This window comes from Muntiacus reevesi, chromosome 1 (assembly GCF_963930625.1).
Source record: "Muntiacus reevesi chromosome 1, mMunRee1.1, whole genome shotgun sequence".
NCBI lineage: Eukaryota > Metazoa > Chordata > Mammalia > Artiodactyla > Cervidae > Muntiacus > Muntiacus reevesi.
Window position 1 is genome coordinate 77,936,810 of NC_089249.1, and position 23,492 is coordinate 77,960,301.

At 35.8% G+C, this 23,492-nt stretch overlaps 1 protein-coding gene across 6 annotated transcripts in view; it reads left to right on the top strand.

Annotated features, from left to right (window-relative positions):
* ASH1L (ASH1 like histone lysine methyltransferase) overlaps positions 1 to 23,492 on the top strand; it is a 201,321-nt gene that overhangs the window by 11,233 nt on the left and 166,596 nt on the right. For 5 of the 6 annotated variants that reach the window (XM_065902482.1, XM_065902468.1, XM_065902492.1 and 2 more), the window contains exon 2: positions 17,136 to 17,656. In XM_065902482.1, coding sequence (XP_065758554.1) covers positions 17,237 to 17,656 — 420 coding nt within the window. In that variant the 5' untranslated portion in view covers positions 17,136 to 17,236. Of the gene's footprint in view, positions 1 to 1,617; positions 1,772 to 17,135; positions 17,657 to 23,492 lie in introns of all 6 variants that reach the window. The other variant, XM_065902469.1, reaches the window with a different exon arrangement.

The window sequence follows — 23,492 nt, forward strand, 5'->3', positions numbered from 1 at the left end:
GGCATTGTTAGACCTTCCTTTTAAGAAGCTGGTTTTTCATCTGTGAACTTAGTCAACATCCTAGAATACATATATGTAACTATTAGGGGCTTAATACCATTTAGGTTGACTTACTGCATTTTGCAGGTTTTTCTGGATGTGGGTGAGGATCTATTTAAATGTATTTGAGGTGTCAGAAATTGGAAGAAATAGAAATAAAAGGTGATAAAAGTAATCACAGTCTATAGATTTTGTTGTTGATAATTTGAAAACCTATCAGAAATCCTCTTAGCTAATGCATGAAACATATTCTCTTGCTTGAGCATATGACTTCACACTTGCCAATCTACCTCTACCATTAGGAAAATGAAGGGCCCATCTGTTGAATTGGCACTATGCCTAAAAGATTGCTAGTGTTGGACTCTGTCAGTTCAGGAAAAGGTATTAATTCCAGAACATTGAGGGGAAACTTTTCTAGTAACAACATATTCCCTAGGGTTTATTTGATTGCTTGTTGGCTGTTTTATAGAAAGCACCTGAGAAATAAAGATCCATAATTTCTTTTTTCCTAAGTCAGAAACATCATTTGTATGTATTTGAGACCCAATTCTCTTCCATATAAATGGCATCCTTAAGAAACATTACCAAAAATTTCCAGATAGTTAGAAGCATTCTTATTAAGTAGAATTGAGAGTTTAAAAAAGTAGTAAGATTTGGGATTGAGATAAGCCCCAAAAAACATTTCTAGGTGAATCCGTTCCACACGAATCCGGCAACTGTACTTACTGAGACTTAGAACTAAGTGATTAAAAATGGCGACCTCCAAGTTTCATGGGCATCCATTTTGTACCTTACCTGCGAAGCTGGCCTTAAAAACAGAGGATCATAACTCTCTTGGTGGTGGTGGTGATGGTGGTAGTGGTAGTGGTGGTAGTGGTCATGGACCCCATTTAGAGCGTAATGAAACCTTTCTAACCTTTCCCCAAAAGTGCACATAGGCACATAAGATTTTTGACATGTAATTTTGGGAGGTTCTTGTGCAATTTTAATTGTAGGCCATTATACTTTGTTTCATAAGAATCTTAATTATGAATTGTTATGTAACAATAGTTGCATTCTTTGCCTGTTCTTTCAATAGGGATTGCATTTAAAGATGGAAATAAACTCATATGGTATCATGGTTGGATGGTGGTTTAAGTAAACCTTTGCCGGACTGTCTGTTATCTGTCCACTTTCCTTTTCTCTTCACCATTTTGGTAATGCAATAATTTCTGAAGAATGACTAGTTAAAGCAACATGCCAGTGTTAGAATGGCAGGCTGGATTTAAGAAAAGCAAGTGTCCAGAATTGGTAAAATCGCAGCAAAGTGGTAACCATCTATCTGTGCCCTACCCTGGATGGCTTCCACCTAAGTTCCCTAGTTATATCCCACACACTCTGAAATGCACGCAGTTTCTGAATCCAAACCTGACCGTGTGCCTTGACAGGACGTACTCTTTAGCACTGTTAGGATCCTGCCTACTTCTTTACTTTTGTGTCTCATTGGGCCTCTTACCCTTGTGCTTCAACTGTTTGGAACTGTCAGTCATTCCCACACACAATTCGTTTATATCTCCATGACTTTCATGTTCCTCCCAGTGCCTGACTGCTTAGAGAACACCTACCCAACTTCTGAGACAAAGTTCAAGTTGATGCTCTGAAGCTTTACCTGGCCATCTCCCCTCTTTTGGTGAACAGTATGCACTCATTTCTCTTTGGCCTATACCTAGGAGTGGAATTGCTGGGCCACAGGGTAAGCATATTTTTATTTTTAGTAAATACAGTCAAATAGTTTTCCAAGTTTTATTGTATGACTTTATAACTTTATCAGGCTCGACATCTTCCCCAGTTTTTAGTGTTGCCATTCTTTTTAATTTTAGCCATTTTGGTGGGTAAAAGTATTTCATTGGTATTGCTTTGCATTTCACTGGTGAGGTTGAGCATCTTTTCATGTGTGTGTTGGACATTTGGGCATCCTCTTGTGAAGTCCTGCTCTTAATATATATTCTGAATGCAATTCTTTTCTCAGATCTGTGCATTGCAAATATCATCCCATGTGTGGCTTCCGTTTTCACCCTCTTGGTCACCCGGTGTCTTTTGATGAACAAAAGTTCCTATTTTTCGTAAAGTCCAATTTGTTTTCTTTTTCTGTTCTGGATTGAAGAAGCATATAGTTGCAGGTAGAAGGAAATGGAGAATTACTTAATAGGCATAAAGTTTCAGTCAAGCAAGATGAATAAACTCTAGAGATTCATTGTACAGATTGTACATATAGTCAATAATAGTGTACACTTAAAAATTTGATAGATCTCATATTGTGTTCTTACCACAATAAGACAAAATAAAAGATAAAAGAGGTGTGTTCTAGGTGGTAGTCTTGAATGGAAACAAAAAGGAGAGGATTATATTAAGAAAATAGCACTTCAGAAATTTCCCTAAAGGTCCAGTGGTTAAGACTCTGTGCTTCAGTGTGCGGGATGCAGATTCAATCCCTGGTTGGGAACTAGGATCTCACATGCCTTGTGACAGAGCCAAAAAAGAAAATAGCTAGTCGGTATTAAGATAATAGAGTTAGAAAGTCCATCCAAAAGCTATTGGGTTAGATTTCTCGATTTTCTGTATATATGAACAAGGCTTGAGAGGTGTGTGCGTATGGTAGTGATGGTGGTGGTTTAGTTGCTAAATCGTGTCTGACTCTTGGCAACCCTGTGGACTGTAGCCTGCCAGGCTTCTCTGTCCATGGGTTTTTCCAGGCAAGAATCCTATATATGGTAGCTATGTCTATTTCAGTATATTTCAAATTTTTAAAAAATATGTTTTTGTTGGATTTGTGCTTAATTATAAAACTAATAAACTCTGTAATAGGTCAAGGAAAAAATATTTTTAAGTAATTTTTTTCCCTGTTTACTTTCAAATCTTTTTCCCTAAAGGTAACCAGTGCTATCAATTGGTGTATAATCATCCATTCATATTTGTTTCTTTGTGCATACAAATGTTTTTTTCTACCCTTTACAAATATGAGATCATGCTTGCATTTTTACTTAAAAATAGCATATGTGGCTATATATTTGTGTGTGTGTGTGTATATTGAACTGTGTGTGGCACATCAAGGACTGCTATAATAGCCTTTCATTGGTGCTTTTATTTTTTTATGATAGAAAATACTACTTTCCAAACTGATGGTGGCCACTAGTGTCCCTTTCCCACCTTGCCAGTATTAGTTGATATCAGTCTTAAATTTCAACCAAAGTAATGAGTGAAAAATACCTTGTCTTAGTTCGCATCTGCCTGAGTACCAATGAGGTAGGTCATCTTTTGATGTCAATTGTTTGTGCATATCTCCTGTATCTTTTCTTTTGTTTTAGCTTGTAGAGATAACTTTGTGTATTAGAGGTATTAATCCTTTTTCATATTTTTATATCTTCTCCCAATTTGTCTTTGATTTTATTTACATCTTATGTTACAGGTATATAATGCTTTTATATAATCAAATCTGTCCGTATTTTCCTTTGTGGTTTCTAGTTTCCTGATTTGCTTTAAGGTTTCACAACCATAGGCTGCAGAAATAGTCACAGATACTCTTCAAGTACTTTTATTTTTACATATAACTCTTAAATGTATGAGGAAATTATTCTTGTGTTTAAAGTGAGGAATGGATGTTTATTTTCTCCAAATGGATAGCTAATTAAGTCAACATGCAGCAAACGTATATCAAATAAAGTAACTTCTTGCCATATTGAAATGTTAACTCGGAAGGATTTCTTACAGGGACTTCCTGGTGGTTCAGTGGCTAAGACTTCACAGTGACTAAGACTCCCTCCCAATGCGGGGGGCCTAGATTTGATCACTGGTCAAGGAATTAGATCGCACAGGTCACAGCTAAAGAACCTACATGCTGCAACAAAAATTGAAGATCCTGTGTGCTGCAACTAAGATCCATTGCAACCGAAAAATAAATGTTCTATATGAGCCTGTAAAATTTTTTTTTAAGTTTTTACAGGATCGCCACTAGTGTATTGTTTTTATGCAAAGCAGGAAGGGAATCCCTTCCATAAGACCCTTTATTTTGATCTGCCAGGAAAATGTTAATTAAGCTTTATTGAGGTATAATTTATTGAGGTACTGTACAATTCACTAATTTGAAACATACAATTCAGTGATTTAGTATATTCACATAGTTCTACACCCATCTCCACTATCTATTTAAGAACATTCATCTTGGTACCCACTAGCAGTCTCTTTCCAGTGCAGGTATTCCCCATTTACCCTAGCCCTAATTACCAGGGCTGTCAGTTCACTAATCTACTTTCTTTCTGTATGGATTTGTTTTTTTTGGACATTTCATACAAATGGAACGTTACAGTGTTTCCTGTTGCTGGCTTCCTTCATTTAACACAGTGTTTTCAGACTTGATCTATGTTATAACAGGGATCAGTACATCTGGCCTTCAGTATCCTTGGGTTTCACATCCTCACATTCAACTAACTGTGGATTGAAAATTGGCGGGAAAAAGTCCAGAAAGTTCCAAAAACCAGAATTTGAATTTTCTGCATGCAGCTATTTACACAGCATTCACGATATATTTACAACTATTTATATAGCACTTTGTGTAAGGAATGAGAAGCAATTTAGAGGTGATTTAAATGTATGTAGGTTATATGAAAATACTTTGCCATTTTATATAAAGGGCATCAGTATCTTGGGATTTTGGTATCTGGGGGGGGAGGTTTGAAGCCAATCCTCTACCTATACTGAGGGATGACTGTATGCTATTTTTTATATGAATAACATTTCATTGTATGGATAATGTTGCTGTGAACAGTTATGTAGAAGTTTTTGTGTCTCTTGGGTACACACACACCTAACACACACACACACACACACACACCTCTAACACACACACACACACACACACCTCTAACACACACACACACACACACACACACACACACACACACACCTCTAAGAGTGAAATTGCAAGGTTATGTGGTAACTCTGTTTAGCCTTTTGAGTAACTGCCAGACTGTTTTCCAAAGCCACTGCACCATTTTACATTCCGACTCCAGTTTTTCCACAGAAAAGTTTTATGAAAAACAAATGTAAGATATTTACAAAGTAAATGGTGCCCTCTTGGAAGTGACTCTTGTTTAGTGTGTAACCAAGTGGATTGGCCCTAAATTGACAGCCTTTAATCCTGTCAAAGTGTAATAATTTGTTAATGAGCAAATCTTTCTGATGTTAACTCGTACTGCCCTCCTGTTGCTATTCTAGAATTCCCTAGGGATAGAGATTACTGTCCCTGCACATTCCTTGCAATCATGGACCCATTTCTCCTTTCTTAAAAACAGAATAAAAGTTATATATATTTGATCTTTGTTAACTTTATTAGGAAGAACTAAAGTAAGCTTTGATTAGATTATCTTCCTGACAGGCAGTTGATGAGTATAATTTTTTCCTCAGGATTAGCTTTGGGAATTCTTTCTGTGTGTATTTTACTTTTGTGGCTTACTAATTATAATTTACATCTGCTATTTCACTTTCCTGTTCTAAGTTTCTGCAGTAATTTGTTGGTATAATATAGTATTTCTTTGGTCATGAGAGACATTCTTTCCTCCCCGCTTAATGTTTCTGAAATTAGGAAATAACACAGCTGATAATTACATTTAATGTGGTAGTAGTTTATAAAAAATTTTCCCTTAGAAATGTGGTCATTGATTCGTGAAACCTCTTAGAATCAGTAGCATCTTGGAATTTAAGAAATATCTACAGTACATAAATATAAAAATAGCTAGATTTATTGCTGAATTGTACTGTGTTAGGAATTGCTGGTGATTGTCCCTATCTTTTAAATGAAGGGTTGTTCTGTAGTTGAGTAAAAAAGCTTAGTTTGTCCAGCTTTGTAGTTTATCTTGTGTAAATCATTTAGGAACACAGTTCAAATTTTGTTGGTCTCTTCATGAAGATATTTTAGTTCTTTATGATTTCAGTGACTTATGTAATGTTCGTGATTCAGTGGTTTAATGTAAAATATCTTAAACCAATTAGGACACTGCTTATGCTTTTACTGGTAATATACATAGTGCTTAATTTTAGTTGTTAAAACAGTGTGAGAAGATTGAATAGTGTCTAAAGACAATTAAAATACCAATTCTTTAGTATTTTGATTTTCATTTTATCTATTTTCTGTATACATGATTAAAATACAGTAATATGCACGTTTGCTTACTCAGTCACTAGGTATTTATTGAATATCTCTTATGGTCCAGGCACTTTACTAAGGATAAAGCAGTGATAAGGCAGACAGGATTCTTATTATTATGAAGCAAACGGTCTCATGTAGAATATGGATATTAAGCATGTAGCTTACTAGTATAAGTTGCTACAAGACTTACAGTGTGCTATATGACCCTCTAAAAGGGAAATCCCCCTGGTCTAGGGGTTTAGGAAGTGTCTGCCTGATGAACTGACCTTTAAGCTGAGATGGAAAGGATGAGTGGTAGTCGACCTAGAAGGGAGTGGAAGAGAGTTCTAGGCAGAGAGAACTATGTGTCCTCCTAGAGGGAGGAAGACAGAGACATTTGGGAAACTGAAAAGTTCTTAGAACACTTATAACTGTTTCTATGTCGTACATATATTACTGCTTTCGAGGGATTTTATTTGCTCCTGCTCTGCTCACAGAAGAATGAGAAATGATGTGGTTAGAGTTAGGTAGAGGAAGGTAATAATAACAAAAAAGTAAACACTGTGTGTGTTAGAAGTACTTTTGTAAGTACTTCTCATAGACTAGTTCACTGAACCCCAAAAACAGTTTCTGTTCACAGATGAGACGACAAGGCATGGAGTGCCTTGCCCAAAATTAATCTACTAGAACCTGGGATCTGAGCCTGTGCATTCTGGATCCAGTTTGTGTCTGTAAATACTGTACCATATTGAAAATCTAAGTTATAAATTATGTTTAGGATTAGGGACTTTTATATCCAAAGGTCAACATGAAAACTTCAAAGATTTTAAGCTGAGAAATGACATAATTAGATTATTTTTAGAAATCATCTTTCTGACAGTATCTTGGGGAAAAGACTGATGGAGAGCAAGATGAATATACAAAGAAGTTAGAAAGCCAGTATTATATTTTGGGTCAGAATTTTTTTTTGGACAAGTCAGTAGCAGTGGAATTAGAATTATATGTAATCAAAAATTATTTTTATGGTTTTCACAAGTTTTAGTTGTTAGGTTGAGGAGTCAAGGATGATCTCCACGTTTCTGGTAGTACTGTGATTACTTAGCCAATGTGATATATTCTAAAAAATATTACGGTCATCTATAAGAATTTTAAAGAGCATGAAACCCAAGACAGATTAAAATGCATAATGAACTATAAATTTGTAAAAGCCTCATATAGTTAATTTGTATCTGGCTTTGAATGTTGAGATATAAAGTAATGATTACAGTCTCTTAACTGTTCAGTAAAGACCACAGAGGAACATGAAAATTTATTATAGATGAGTCAAGCAAGATTTTACTTATTTTAAGCTAAAAATCTGCAAACATTGTTTAGTATACAGTGGTAATTTTAAATGTGTGCATATCTAAAAAGGGAAAAAAATATTGTTTTTACGTATTAAGGAATGTTAATAAGATAAATTACTTTTCTTACCAAGTTAAAACAAAAGCTTATAAAATGCCTTTTACTTTATATTCATATGTTATAGTAGCTTCCCTGATGGCTCACTTCGTAAAGAGTTTGCCTATAATACAGGAAACTGAGGTTCGATCCCTGGATCAGGAAGATCCCCTGGAGAAGGAAATGGCAATCCGCTCTAGTATTCTTGCCTGGGAAATCCCATGGACAGAGGAGCCTGACTGGCTACAGTCCAAAGGGTCATAAGAGTTGGACATGACTTAGTGACTAAACCACTACCACTGTATATATCATGTACATATATTTTTATCTGTCTGCTTGATCTTTATATGTAAATGTTTCACAGGCATCTAAGATTTAAGTTATTTATTACTGAACTCTTGATCTCACCTTTCTCATCCTGGCAAACAGTTTATAGAATGTTAGCCCCATGAGGGCAGGATTTTTGTTATGTTTTTTGCAAGGTTATACAAATTTTTGTTACATAGTGAACACTTAGTAAATATTTGTTGAAGGAGTGTCTAAATGGTATACCACCATAGAATTCTCTAGTTGCTTAAGTCTTCATATTTCCTTTCCCTCTCCTCCTCCTCCTTATTGACAAATCATTTCAGTTATACCTCTAAAATATCTCTTAATTCATCAATTTTAAAAAAGTTTTCAGTGCTACTGCCTTAATATGTCAATTTTATGATTGTTATTTCATAATCAACTCTTGCTGTCTTTCTAATTATTCTTCCATAGCAACCAGAGGCGTTTTCTTACAATGTAAATTGTATCTTGTTACTCCCTACTCAGAGTCTTTCTTTGCATTCCATATCTTTCACGCAGACTAAAAAGGCCTTCTGCAAGCTATTTTTACTTATCTTTCCATTTTCGTTTTGTACTGTTCTCCCTTTGGTTTACCTTTACAATATCAGGGAGTTTTACACACACCATTCCCCTATTTTTGGATTATTTTCACCTCCATATTTTGCCTGGCTAATCCCTGCTCATACTGGGTCTCAGCTTATAGCTACATGTTTTTCTAAGATGTATTTCCCATCCTTCCAAGTTTCCTTGATACACTGCTTCAAATAGTAGTACCTTCATGTTTATTAGAAGTTAAATACATTTATATGATTAATCATTCATTGGTCTTCACCTCTAAAATTTAAGGTTCATGACACCAAGGACCATATTTATATTACTTATGACTATCTACTGTAGATGTCACAATCCTCAAAACATGTTTAGAGACTCTGAAAGTATTTATTGAATGGATGAAGGATTTGTTGAGATTAAGAATTACGAATCCATAAAGGAAATGATAGAATGGTTAGAGAGGTAGTTGGAGAGCCAGTAGAATGTGTGATCATAACAGCCAGATGAGAGTTTCAAATAGCAAATGTAGCAGAGAGGAGTGATAAGATCAGGACTAAACATGATCTTTGAAAAAGGAAATGGCAACCCATTCCAGTATTCCTGCCTGGAGAATTCTGTGGACAGAGAAGCTTGACAGGCTGTGGTCCATGCGGTTGCCAAGAGTTGGACACGACTAAGTGACTTAACATTAAACATGATCTTTGGGAGGCAGTATAACATAGTGTTTAAGTTGAGCCAGACAGACCTAGACTCTACCTTTTAATGACTATTAACAAAGAGTCGGATACAACTGAAGTGACTTAGCACACAAACAGGCACATCTGTTTTTTCATCTCTTAAAAAGAGGGTAATAATAGTAATGCCTCATAGTTGATTGTGAGGCTTAAATAAAATAATTATATAAAACTTATAGCATAGCGCTTTGCATATATTGAGAGTTTGGTGAAATTTAGGTATTTTTATTATTTTTAAATTGCTAATGCTAAGCTAATGCTAATGTAAGGACTCAATATTTGTAGTACTTAGAAAATATTTTTAGTACTTAGAAAATATATATAGCTGACCCTTGAACAAAATGGGGATTAGGAGCCTACCCCTCCAAGTGGTCAAAAATCCACGGAGTCGACTCTTTGTATATGCAGTTCCTCCACATCTGTGGATTCAGCCAACTGTAAATCACATTTACAGTTGTATACTGTACTGTAGTATATACTGTTGAAAAAAATGTTTAAGTAGACCTGTGCAGTTCAAACTCTTGTTCAAGGGTCACCTGTAATTATTAATTTTCTAAAAACTTTGTTCACAGATAAAATGATCTGGGAAAAGGAACTTCATGCATATATTTAATGTTGTTTCTTCTTGAATTTGGGCTAGACGTTTTTGGATTGTTTCAGTGGTGTGAAAATATAAACCCCAACGTTGCATATTAGATGAATGTTGAATTTGCCTCTTTGAGCATGAATGAAGACATTCTAGCATTCTTAGTTCTCTATTTCCCCTTGAAACTGTGTTTTAAATTGAATATATTATAGTAAGAACCAAAATAAATTGTGTAACAATATGGAATCCTTGCCCTGAGATGGAAAACCTAGGTTGTATAGATACATCTTTCCAAAAGCTGAAAAAATATCATTCACAAAGAACATTGCTTTAAAAGTTCAAAAACAACATTCTGGCAGCTGTTGTAGGGACTGCTTTTCAAGCAGTTTACGTTTAGCAGATAAAAAGCATTCTTTGTTGTGAAGTATCTTCAGAACTTGGATTTGTTTTTACTAGACACACTTAAATTTGGTATGTGGAGTTTGCCAGTCATGATTTTCCAGTCTTCCTAAATGGATTCACAAAATATGCCCTTAGGATTTTCTTTTTTCCTCCTTGATGAAGTTAAGGAAACATATCTCTCTATTCTTACATACATTTCTAGGGTAGTGGTCAGTATTTTCAAATTAAATTTCTTTTCCATTTATTGCTGTTTTGTTAATAACACCAGTTATTATGTCACTTGGTTTCAGTTTTTTCTGTTTTTAAAATGAACAGAGTCATGTTCTCCAAACCCTTCTCTGGAATGTTTTGAAAATAAGTGCTGGTAAAAAATGCTTTTGAGTTCTTTGGAAGAAATACAGGAATTCTACTTTATATTTGTAAATGTATGTTAAAACTTCTGGTATTCTTTCATTATGAAAATTAAAAAGTTTTGGGAAATTTTAAAATGTGTATACTTTTGAGTAGTGAGTGTAAAAGCAGTTGTTTTTGAATAACTTATTATTTATTTTTATTTCTAAAAGAATTTCTTTTTATAACTAACAGTAAGATATTTGGCAGGCCCATCAGTTCACCATTAGTAACACGAAACCCTGGATTGGCATTAGAATTTAAGAAATAAGAAAGAAAGAGGAGGGGAAAGAATAGCAAAGGAACAAGTTGAAGCCAATAAGATGTAACCCACATAAAGCATGGAATTAATTGAAGTATTTATTGAACACTACCTATGTGCCAGGTACTGTTGTTGATGCTGGAATACTCCATTGAACTAAACTGACAAAAATCCATTTCCATGTGGACTTTGCATTCCAACGGAAGGGTGTAGACAAAAATAAATACATTGTACACCAGATGGTGAGAAAAGCGCAGGAGAAATAAAACAGGATAGAGTGTGAGAAGATGTGGGCTGGGTGTTTTCTGTTTTATAGGCAAAGACATAATAGAAATGACAGTGCAGATCATGCAGTGATCTGGGGAAAGGGTGTTCTTGTCAGGTAGAATAAGTGCAAAGACCCTGAGTTAGGAGTATTTTGTCTTCGAAAAACAGAAGAATTACTTGTGTCCCCACCTCCTTGGAATTAAACAGGAAAATTGGTAGGAGAAGAGGGAGTAGAGGAAGAGAAGTAGAGGAGATTGTAGGGCATTTAGACCATTGTGAGGACTCAAAGCTTTTGCTTAGAGTGAGATGGGAATTCATTGAAAGGATTTTTCAGTGGAGGAGTGGCATGGTGTATGATACAGCCTTTAAAGGGATTACTATGCTGTTGAAAAGGCTCTAAAGAGATACAAAGGCTGAAGCAAGGAGCCAGTTAGGATGTTACTGAATAGTCCAGGTCCGATATTATCAGTTGGATTTGATACATAGCTGTCGAATTAGTGAGAAATAGGTTCTGCACGTATTTTGAAGGTGGTGATGGTTGTGGTCTAGTCACTAAGTCGTTTCCAACTCTTGTGACCCCATGGACTGTAGCCTTCCAGGGTCCTCTGTCCATGGGGATTCTCCAGGCAAGAATACTGAAGTGGGTCACCATTTCCTTCTCCAGGGAATTTGAAGGTAAAGTAGGCTTTTCTGACCAAGTGGACATATGGGGCATTTAAAAAAGGAAGGAATCACAGATGATTAAAATTTTTTGGTCTTAATATTTCTGGTTGGAGTTGCATTTATTGAGATGAGTAAACCTGTGGGAAGAACAGATTTGAGGGGCTCAGAAAAGGCAAATTGACTTTGAACGTGTTAAGCTTCAAGTGCCTAATTATTAATTATACAGTCAGTGTGTCAAGTAGCATTTAGATAATATGCATTTAGAGTTCCAGAAGGAGTCTCAGCTGGTCTCTATCTGAAGATAGAAATTTTTGAATCATCCATGTTAGATGGAATTTAAATTTAAAAGACTGGGTTTCCCTGGTGCCTCAATGATAAAGAATCCCTGTACAACACAGGAGACACGGATTCAATCCCTGAGTCAGGAAGATCCCCTGGAGAAGGAAATGGCAACCTACTCCAGTATTCTTGCCTGGGAAATCCCGTGGACAGAGGAGCCTGGAAGGCTATATAGTCCATCAGATGGAAAGAGTCGGGCATGACTTACTGACTAAACCACTACCACCAAATTTAGGAGACTGAATCTGGTGATTTAAGAAGTGAATGTAAATTGAAAAGAAAAGGCATACCCTGGGCCACTCCAGTGTTTAGAGTTAAGGGAGAAAAGGAAGAACTGGCAACAAAGACTCCTTAATCACACACTTTATTAATTGTGCGTTAAAGTATATGCCTGTTCACAGAAATTGTGGTAATTAAGACCAAAATGGATTCAGATCAGGTCAGGTCACATTTTCTCACTTAGAGTATTATGAAAAAACTTTTAATTTTTTCAGAGTTCTGAATTTCAGGATGTGAACACATCATTAACACAGATATTAAGAGGAGGTGGCAAGAATACACAGAAGGACTGTACAAAAAAGATCTTCACGACCCAGATAATCACGATGACGTGATCACTCACCTAGAACCAGACATCCTGGAATGTGAAGTCAAGTGGGACTTAGGAAGTATCACTACAAGCAAAGCTAGTGGAGGTGATGGAATTCCAGTTGAGCTATTTCAAATCCTAAAAGCTGATGTTGTGAAAGGCTGCTCTGAGTATGCCAGCAGATTTGGAAAACTCAGCAGTGGCCACAGGACTGGAAAAGGTCAGTTTTCATTTCAATCCCAAAGGAAGGCAATGCCACAGAATGCTCAAACTACCACACAATTGCACTCATCTCAAAATTCTCCAAGCCAGGCTTCAGCAGTATGTGAACTGTGAACTTCCAGATGTTCCAGCTGGTTTCAGAAAAGTCAGAGGAACCAGCGGTCAAATTTCCAACATCTGCTGGATCATTGAAAAAGCAAGAGAGTTCCAGAAAAACATCTATTTCTGCTTTATTGACTACGCCAAAGCCTTTGACTGTGTGGATCACAATAAACTGTGGAAAATCTTGAAGAGATAGAAATGCCAGACCACCTGACCTGCCTCTTGAGAAATCTGTATGCAGGTCAGGAAGCAACAGTTAGAACTGGACATGGAACAACAGACTGGTTCCAAATAGGAAAAGGAGTACGTCAAGGCTGTATATTGTCACTGAGCTTATTTAACTTATATGCAGAGTACATCATGGGAAATGCAGGGCTAGATGAAGCACAAGCTGAAATTAGATTGCTGGGAGAAATATCAATAACCTCAATTATGCAGATGACACCACCCTTAGGGCAGAAAGTGAAGAAGAACTAAAGAACCTCTTGATGAAAATGACAGAGGAGAGTGAAAAAGTTGGCTTAAAGCTCAACATTCAGAAAACTAACATCATGGCATCCAGTCCCATCACTTCATGGCAAATAGATGGGGAAACAGTGGCTGATTTAATTTTTCTGGGCTCCAAAATCACTGCAGATGGTGATTGCAGCCTTGAAATTAAAAGACTCTTACTCCTTGGAAGGAAAGTTATTACCAACCTAGACAGCATATTAAAAAGCAGAGACATTACTTTGCCAACAAAGGTCCATCTAGTCAAGGCTGTGGTTTTTCCAGTGGTCATGTATGAATGTGAGAGTTGGACTATAAGGAAAGCTGAGCGCCGAAGAATTGATGCTTTTGAACTGTGGTGTTGGAGAAGACCCTTAAGAGTCCCTTGCAAGATAAATGCTGGAGAGGGTGTGGAGAAAAGGTAACCCTCTTACACTGTTGGTGGGAATGCAAACTAGTACAGCCACTATGGAAAACAGTGTGGAGATTTCTTAAAAAACTGGAAATAGAACTTCCATATGACCCAGCAATACCACTTCTGGGCGTACACACTGAGGAAAGCAGATCTGAAAGAGACACGTGCACCCCAATGTTCATCGCAGCACTGTTTATAATAGCCAGGACATGGAAGCAACCTAGATGCCCATCAGCAGACGAATGGATAAGGAAGCTGTGGTACATATACACCATGGAATATTACTCAGCCGTTAAAAAGAATTCATTTGAATCAGTTGTAATGAGATGGATGAAACTGGAGCCCATTATACAGAGTGAAGTAAGCCAGAAAGATAAAGAACATTACAGTATACTAACACATATATATGGAATTTAGAAAGATGGTAATGATCGCCCTATATGCAAAACAGAAAGACACAGAAGTACAGAACAGACTTTTGAACTCTGTGGGAGAAGGTGAGGGTGGGATGTTTAGAAAGAACAGCATGTGTATTATCTATGGTGAAACAGATCACCAGCCCAGGTGGGATGCATGAATCAAGTGCTCGGGCCTGGTGCACTGGGAAGACCCAGAGGAGTCGGGTGGAGAGGGAGCTGGGAGGGGGGATCGGGATGGGGAATACGTGTAACTCTATGGCTGATTCATATCAATGTATGACAAAACCCACTGGAAAAAAAAATAAAAATAAAACTACCAAAAAAAAAAAAAAAGTCCCTTGCAAGGAGATCTCACCAGTCCATCCTAAAGGAGATCAGTCCTGGATGTTCATTGGAAGGACTGATGCTGAAACTGAAACTCCAATACTTTGGCCACCTGATGCGAAGAGCTGACTCATTTGAAAAGACCCTGATGCCTGGAGGGATTGGGGACAGGAAGAGAAGGGAACAACAGAGGATGAGATGGTTGGATGACGTCACTGACTCAATGGAGATGAGTCTGAGTAGACTCCGGGAGTTGGTGATGGACAGGGAGGCTTGACGTGCTGTGGTCCATGGGGTCACAAAGAGTTGGACATGACTGAGCAACTGAACTGAACACATCATGGAAAAAATAGAAAGCACACAGCACTGAAAAGAAGTGAACACGATTTGTTAGGGACAGTAAAAAAAACCAAAAAGCAGAATTGACTAAATCATAGAGGGTGTGTTTTAGGAAGTAAGAATAGACAAGTTTGAATAGTTAAGAGCCAGATTATGAAGAGCCTTAAATGCCATTGTGAAGTGTTAATATATGAAATAATAGACAGCAAGAATTGCCATATGTAAATGTCTTGAAAATTACTCTTTCAACTGTTTGTGTGAATGAATAGAATAGGAACACACTTCATTCAGTTGCCAGTATTTGTTGAGTAACTACTTAAAATGCTGCTAGTACTACTAATAAAATTGTTGGCACCTTCTATTGAGCCTTGCTATAATAGGCCAGTCATTGGGCTATACATTCTGTTTACATTTCTTGTGTGTGTTTTAAAAGTTATATCATACGATATTTGCTTTGAAAGTCCTACAATCTCATTGGAAAGAAAAGTCTTAAGGCACATAGTTTAAACTATAAAATATTCTACTTCATGTGCTAAATCACTTCAATTGTGTCCAACTCTTTGCGACCCTGTGGACTGTAGCCCAGCAGGCTCCTCTGTTCATGGGATTTTCCAGGCAAGGATACTGGAATGGGTTGCCATGCCCTCCTCCTGGGGATCTTTCAAACCCTGGAATCTAGCCTGGGTCTCTTACGTTTCCTGCTTTGGCAGGCAGTTTATTTTCCAGTCGCACCACTTGGGGAGCCCATTCTACTTCATAAATTGAACTTTCTAAGGGATGTGAAGTGAAAGTCACTCATATCTGACTCCTTGTGACCCCATGGACTGTAGCCTGCTAGGCTCCTCTGTCCATGGAATTCTCCAGGACAGAACACTGGAGTGGGTAGCCATTCCCTTCTCCAGGGGATCTTCCCAACCCAGGGATCGAACCCAGGTCTCTCTCATTGCAGATTGATTTTTTACCATCTGAGCCCCCAGGGAAGCCCCTTCTAAGGGATAGGATGTTCTTTTTTTCCCCCATATGCAAGTCTTGGATCATATATTCAGATACATGCTTGAAAGAAAAACTAGTTTGTCAGTCCTCAAGAATAGTGAATTACTTTGGTTTTATATTCAATAGTCATTAGATTATATAGTAATATGGTTTCTTGAGAGTCTTTTTTAAAAGCAATTGCCGTGTGTAGATTATTCAGATTCTCTGGTAAGGTGTACCAACTATTGTAAAACAATAAATCTGCATTCTGGGTTTTTTGGTTTTTTTGCATTCTTGTTTTAAAATATTTTATGGATTTGGGAGATTGAATTGTAACAACTGACTGTTCGCTATTAGGAAAACTTTTGAAAATATACCCCTGGATTTTAGAATTTTTATAGCAGTTCTAAATAATTTATACAGTTATTTAATGTTTGTCTTTCTCACTAGGTATAATGCTTATAAATTTAGGAACTGGATTTGTTTTTTCCAATACTTTAATTTCCAGGGTGTTGCCCAATGCCTGGCACATGATAGTTGTTTAGAAATATTTTTTAAGGAATGAATTCATGTGTATATGGATTCAGAGTTGAATAGTAAACCAGCATTAGAGATAATTCCAGCCCAAAAATCTTAACCTGGAAAACTTACCACTTCTTAATAAATAAGATTGGAATGCTGAAACTAGCCCAAAATATGATTCTTTACCTTGAATGAAATTGATTTTAACTAAAATGTAAGAAATATATTCCTTTGAAACTGAGGCATGTTGAAATATATATTATTTTTATCTTAGGCTGTATTTACTTGACTGTCAGTTGCAAAAGCTTGTTGGTTGAATTTTAACAGTGGTTCTTAAACATTGATTTGCACCGTACTATTGCAGCTTGTTTATAATATCTGGAGAATAATAGATGTATTCTGAAATATAAATTTATTTGTAACTAAGGGAATTTAACCATTTTGAACTGCATTTTGATCAGTTTTAACTGCGATTTTGGGTTCTTCCTGTCGTTCTTATCTCCTCTCTATGCCCATTTCTTGTGTTAATCAATAATTGCCTCTGTTCTGATAAATTTTTGTTATGGTCTATCCTGCAGAGAAAGAGATGCTGGTTGCAAGTTTTGGAGAACCCTGTTTTTTATGGAACTCAATTCTATAAAATTTTCAAAAGATTCCTTGGCAATAACATACACTTGTGATGGACCTTAGAAATACTGCTATGTTAGGATTGGGTTCTGATTCCGAAGGATTTTCAAGAAAGAGTCCCTCTGTCATCAGTACGGGCACACTGGTCAGCAAGAGAGAAGTAGAGCTAGAGAACAACACAAAGGAAGAAGAAGACCTTCGCAAGTGGAATCGGGAAAGAAACATTGAAGCAGGGAAGGATGATGGTTTAACTGATGCACAGCAACAGTTTTCAGTGAAAGAAACAAACTTTACAGAAGGAAATTTAAAATTGAAAATTGGCCTTCAGGCTAAGAGAACTAAAAAGCCTCCAAAGAACTTGGAGAACTATGTATGTCGACCTGCCATAAAAACAACTATCAAGCACCCAAGGAAAGCACTTAAAAGTGGGAAGATGACAGATGAAAAGAATGAACACTGTCCTTCAAAACGGGTAAGTAGAAGTCCTGACAATATATGATCATTAACACTATTTGGACTGATACTAATTTTTATTGAACCTATGTACATATTTCAGGAATTTTTATTTTAATCTTTATGTTATTTCTACATGGTCTATTTTGGGAGCCTCAAACAGATTTTGAGGCTTGTAAGAGATGCAGGTCGTAGTATAACTATGCATGTATTTGAATTTGTAAAATTATGGCAAATATTTTAAATGGGTATATCCAGATTGCTGCTCCTACATGGCCAAGTGAAAGGAATATTGAATTTTTAGTTAGAAAACCTAGACTTGAATCTTGCCCTCATACTTACTAACAATATGATGATAGACAAATTATTAATAATAGAGAAGAAACTGACACTCAAAGATATTAAATGATTATACCACCTACCTTTCAGGATGGTTCTATTCTTGCTGACCTCGAGAATTTTCTAAAGATGAATTCGAAAACTTTTTTATCTGGACCTTTTTATTTGAAACAGTGTTAGAGCTTGTTTTGCACAGCTGATTTTTAAAGGGCTTCATGATGATTGTCTTTAGTAATCTTTCTATAATATTTTTTAAAATAGTGCTAATGATGAGGTTTTGTACCAAAAAGATTGCACCCACAATATGTACTTATTTTTAATGTTTAAGTAGTTTATATCCTGCTTATGTTGTTTATAGCAGAATATAGTTTTTGGTTCCTGAGGAAAACTATCTGTATACTCACAAAATTGTTGGTGATGAGTATGTGCTTATTCTTCCAACAGTTACTTTAACATAGCATGTTGACTATGTTACTACCCTCTAAATTAGTTCTTCATAAATAATGGGAAGAGCATGAATTACGGAGTCAGAAACAAATTCAAATCCTGGCTTAATAACTGCACACTTACTGAGCTGTGTTTTTTCATTTATATCATGGAACTGTTTATGCCTATAGTAAATGGATATATAAAGAATTAAATTTCGATAAACAAGACTTGGAAACAACCCAAGTGCCCATCAACACACAGTTGACTTAAGAAGATGTGGTTTCTGTATATATGTGCATATATGTTATGTATATGAAATATTAGCCATAAAAAGAGTGAAATATTGCCATTTGCAGCAACATGGATAGACCTAGAGAATATTATAGTTAATAAAATAAGTCAGAGAAAGACAAATATTGTATGATATTACTTAAATGTGAAATCTAAAAATAATATAAATGAATCTTTATAGAAAACAGAAACAGACTTACAGAAAACAAATTTATGGTTATCAAAGGGGAGAAAGGGATGGAAAGACAAATTAGGAGTATAATCAAGAATTGTACATGAAGTAGATACGCAGTATGGATTTACTGTGTAGAGCAGGAAATTATGTTCAGTATGTTTTGATAACCTATAATGGAATATAATCTGAAAAAAACGCTGAATCCCTTTGCTATACACCTCAAATGAACACAATATTGTAATTGTGTTCAATTGCTTCAATTTTAAAAAATAATTACATTTGTATATAGTATTTAATATGAGGTAAATTCTTGTAAGTGTTCTATTCTCCCTTTTTACAGCCTAAGATATGGCTTTATAACCTGGGATCTCTGGAAAGATTTGGTTTTTTATGGTTGCTCTCAGACTATGATGATCTGTGAAGAATTTTGTGTTCATTTTGATGCATTTTTACATAACTCTTAGCAACTTTACTAAGGGTTTCATGACTCCAAAGAGACTGAGCCTCAGTGGCTCAGGAGAGAAAGCTAGACTGTTGTGACGCATGTTGGTAGTCTAAGAAAGCTTGTGGAGCGGAGGTGGGGGGAGAGGGAGTTGTTTTATTTATTTTAAAGCGAGGTTTTACCAAAACAACCAAAACATTTCCCCCCCACTCCGATTCTTCAGAAGTAGTTGGGTTTTTGTTAGTGCTGATTTTAAAGCAAATTTAGGCCTTAGATTTCTAGTAAAAACATAGAAATACAGACCATATATTTTATTTCTTAATAGAAGTTTTCTTTTGGCAGTGTTCAGAGGGCAAAAATAATTGCCCTGTGAAAAAATATTTTGCTAGAATGATTGCTGTTTATGTAAATTTTTTTCTTTTTTTTTTTTTTCACTGTGCTGACTCTTCATTGCTGCGCACGGGCCTCTCATTGTGGTGGCTTCTCTTGTTGCAGAGCTGGGGCTCTAGGGCCCTGGGCTGCAACAGTTGTGGCACCTGGGCTCAGCAGTCACGGCGCCTGGGTTTCTAGAGCACAGGCGCAGTAATTGTGGCGCATGGCCTTAGTTGCCTCATGACATCTAGGATCCTCTGGGATCAGGGATCGAACTCTTTATGGCCTGCATTGACAGGTGGATTCTTTACCATTGACCACCAGAGAAGCCCAGTTTATATAATGGCAAAATATAATGGTTCAGTACCTTAAGTGAAATTTTCCCTTTCTCAAATTATGTGACATATTGTTATATTTACAGTAGTTGACTCATGGACTCTATTATTTAGAGCAATCCAAATGTGTCACTTACTTTTTTAAAAATTTTAATCCAAAATTTAGGAATTGTCATATTAATAACTAAAGTTTAAAGTTTAGTTCATTCCTTTGAGAAGTATTAGATACTTTCTATATCTTTTAGTTAAAGTTGTAGTAGTTATAGATTTTAAGGGTCCTATTTTTTTAAATGTATTTTCCCCCAGTTTTATTGTGACAAGATTTGACATACAGCACAGTGTACAGTTTAATATGTATTTGGTTTATTTTTAATTACTTTTGAGATTTATCTTTCTATATTACATTTTGGCAAAATTAAAACATTTTGTAATGTTCAGTGTTGGCAAGAACATAGGGGAAATAAGCACTCTCAGGCACTGTTGGTGGAGAGTTTATTGATACTGTACTTTTTCAGAGCAGGTTGGTTGTATCTGTGACAATTTAAAATGGACAGTTCCTTGATTCCACAGTGTCACAGTTTTCTGTAAGAGTTTACTGTTACAGTTTACAGTTTACTGTTATAGTAAATATCTGTTACAGTTTTCTGTAAGAAACTATCTTACAGAATATTTGCAAGTGTGTAGCAAGATACATGTGTAAAGTATTTATTAGCAGTATAGATTCCTGATACTTTCTTAGTGGTTCTGACTCAATACGTCAGGGTATTTTTAAAAATGTCTTTATTGAGGTATAATTCATGTATCATACCATCCACCCATTTAAACTGTACAGTTTGTGGTTTTATTATTGATATATAACATTATTAATTTTTAAAAGTTGTAAAATATGTTAATATAGAATTTGCCATTTTGGTCATTTTTAAGTGTAAATTCAGTGTCACTAATTCCATTCACAGTGTTGTGCAACCATCCTCACTATCTCTTTCCAAAACCATCTCATCATACCAAATAGAAACTCTGTACCCATTAAAAATATTAACTCTGTATTGTTACAGAGCCCGCTCCCCCAGTCTCTGGTGATTTATAATCTACTTCTGCCTCTATGAAATTGTCTTTTCTAGGTACCTCATATAAATGGAATCATGCAGTATTTGTCCTTTTGTCTCTGGCTTATTTCACTAGCATAATGTCTTCAAGTTCATCCATTTGTAGCATGTACCAGAACTTCTTCATTTTTGTGGTTGAATAATATTCCATGTACATTTATGCCACATTTTGTTTAAAATTCATCATCTGTGGATACTTGGTTTGCTTCCACGTTTTGGCTATGGGAAAACATGCTACAGTGAACACTGGTGTACAAACATGTTTGAATTCCTGTGTTCCATTTCTTTGGGTACTAAGGAGTAGAATTGTTGGATCCTGTGATGTCTTTGAGGAACTGCCAGACTGTTTTCCATAACAACTACACCATTTCATAGTCCCACCAGCAGTGCATTGGGGTTTCAGTTACTCCCAAATCCTCATCAGTACTTGTTATTTTCTCTGTGTGTTCGTGTGTATATATGTGGTTTTTAAATAATGGCCACTCTAAAATAAAGAGTATGAAGTTGTATCTCACTGTGGTTTTCCTTCCTTTTCCCTGATGACTAATGATGTTGAGCATCTTTTCTTGAGCTTATTTGATTTGTATATCTTCTTTGGAGAAATGTCTGTTTAAATCTTTTGACCATCTTTGAATTGTGGATTTTTTGTTGTTTTTGCTGAGTTTTCAGGGTTCTAGATACATTCTGTATATGACTTGCTAATATTCTTCTACTGTGCTGTGAGTTGTCTTTTTCACTATCTTGATAGTGTCCTCTGATGCACAACTGTTTTTAATTTTGATGAACTCTAATTCGTCTGTTTTTTCTTCTATTGCCTGTGCTTTGGTGTCATAGCCAAGATATCTCTACCAAATCTAGCGTCATAAGGATTTTTCCCCTATGTTGTCTTCTAAAGGTTTTACAGTCCTATCTCTTATGTTTCAGTCTTTGAGAGATTTTCAGGTACCCGTCTCACCCTGAACTTGCTCTCAATTGATTACTATAGCAAAGAATACGGAAAACTGTTGCAAATTTAATGTCTAAGAGTATGGATACTGGACTAGCAGCTTTGATCAGTATTACACTTCTGTGATTCAGACTTTAAAAGACAAAAAAGGAAACAAACATTATTACCATCAATATACCTCTCTTCCTTCTTTTTAGGCAATCATGTGATAACCCCTATATGACAACTAACTAAGCAGAACAACATTTCTTAATCACAATGAAGAAAACTGTTCTGTATAATGAAGTTGTCTTACTTGGGAAAAAAAAAAGTTGTTTGGAACCAAAATTGCTGCAAAGAAATTTTTAGGAGTTTCTAACTCCAACATCAGTGCCTTTGATAGCTACCACAAATATATATGTATGTATACAAACAAATACATGGAATCCCACCCTCCCCATTTAAAAATATAAATGGTACCATACTGTACACACTTTTCTTCATCATTCATTTTTCCACTTATATAGCATATTAGTATATTCTGGAGGATTTTCCTGTATAATAACTAAGAGAGCTTCTTTAGCCCTTTGAAGTATGGTTAATAAGTGTTTTTTTTCCAGTTTGTCATTTGGCTTTAGATCTTGCTTATTGTTTATTTTGCCATGCAGAAATATTTAGTTTTTTGAAGAATTTAATTAATAAATCTTTCCTTTTATGGCTTTGAGAATTTGACATATCACTAAAAAGGCCTTCTCTTCAAGTGTATTAAAGTTCTTATATATTTTAATGTTTCATTTTTCATTATTATTATTTTTGGTCATGCCACAGAGCTTGCAGGACCTTAGTTTCCCAACCAGGGATCAGACCAGGATCTATAGCAGTGAATGCTTAAGTTGTAACCACTAAACCATTGGGGAATTCCCTAATGTTTCATTTTAAATATATAAATATTTGATCCATTTGAAATTTACTATGATATATGAGTTGTGGATTGAACCTTATCTTTTTCCAAATAGCTGCAGGTTGTCCCAATACTTTAAGAATTTTTTTTTGTCCTCAGAATTGAGACACTACCTTTATCGTACACTGAATTTCTGTGTGTACTTGGGTCTGGTCTGATTTCCCGCTTTGTGTCATTGTTCTCTATTTGCCAGCATGATAGTTTTAACTATTATGTTTTATATCTGGTAGGGATAATCCTTCCTCATTATTCATGTTTTAGAGTGTTCCTTGCATTATTGCGTATTGGTTTATAAACTTTATGTGATTTTAATAAAAACAATTTTTTCTAGAACTTGTTCACTCGATTACAAAGTACATATTTCGTCCTTTTTTTTTTTTTTAATTTGTGGTTAAACTTGGAACCTATTTGGTAGATGAGTAGCTCAGCTGGTAAAGAATCAGCCTGCAGTGCAGGAGACCCTGGTTCAATTCCTGGGTT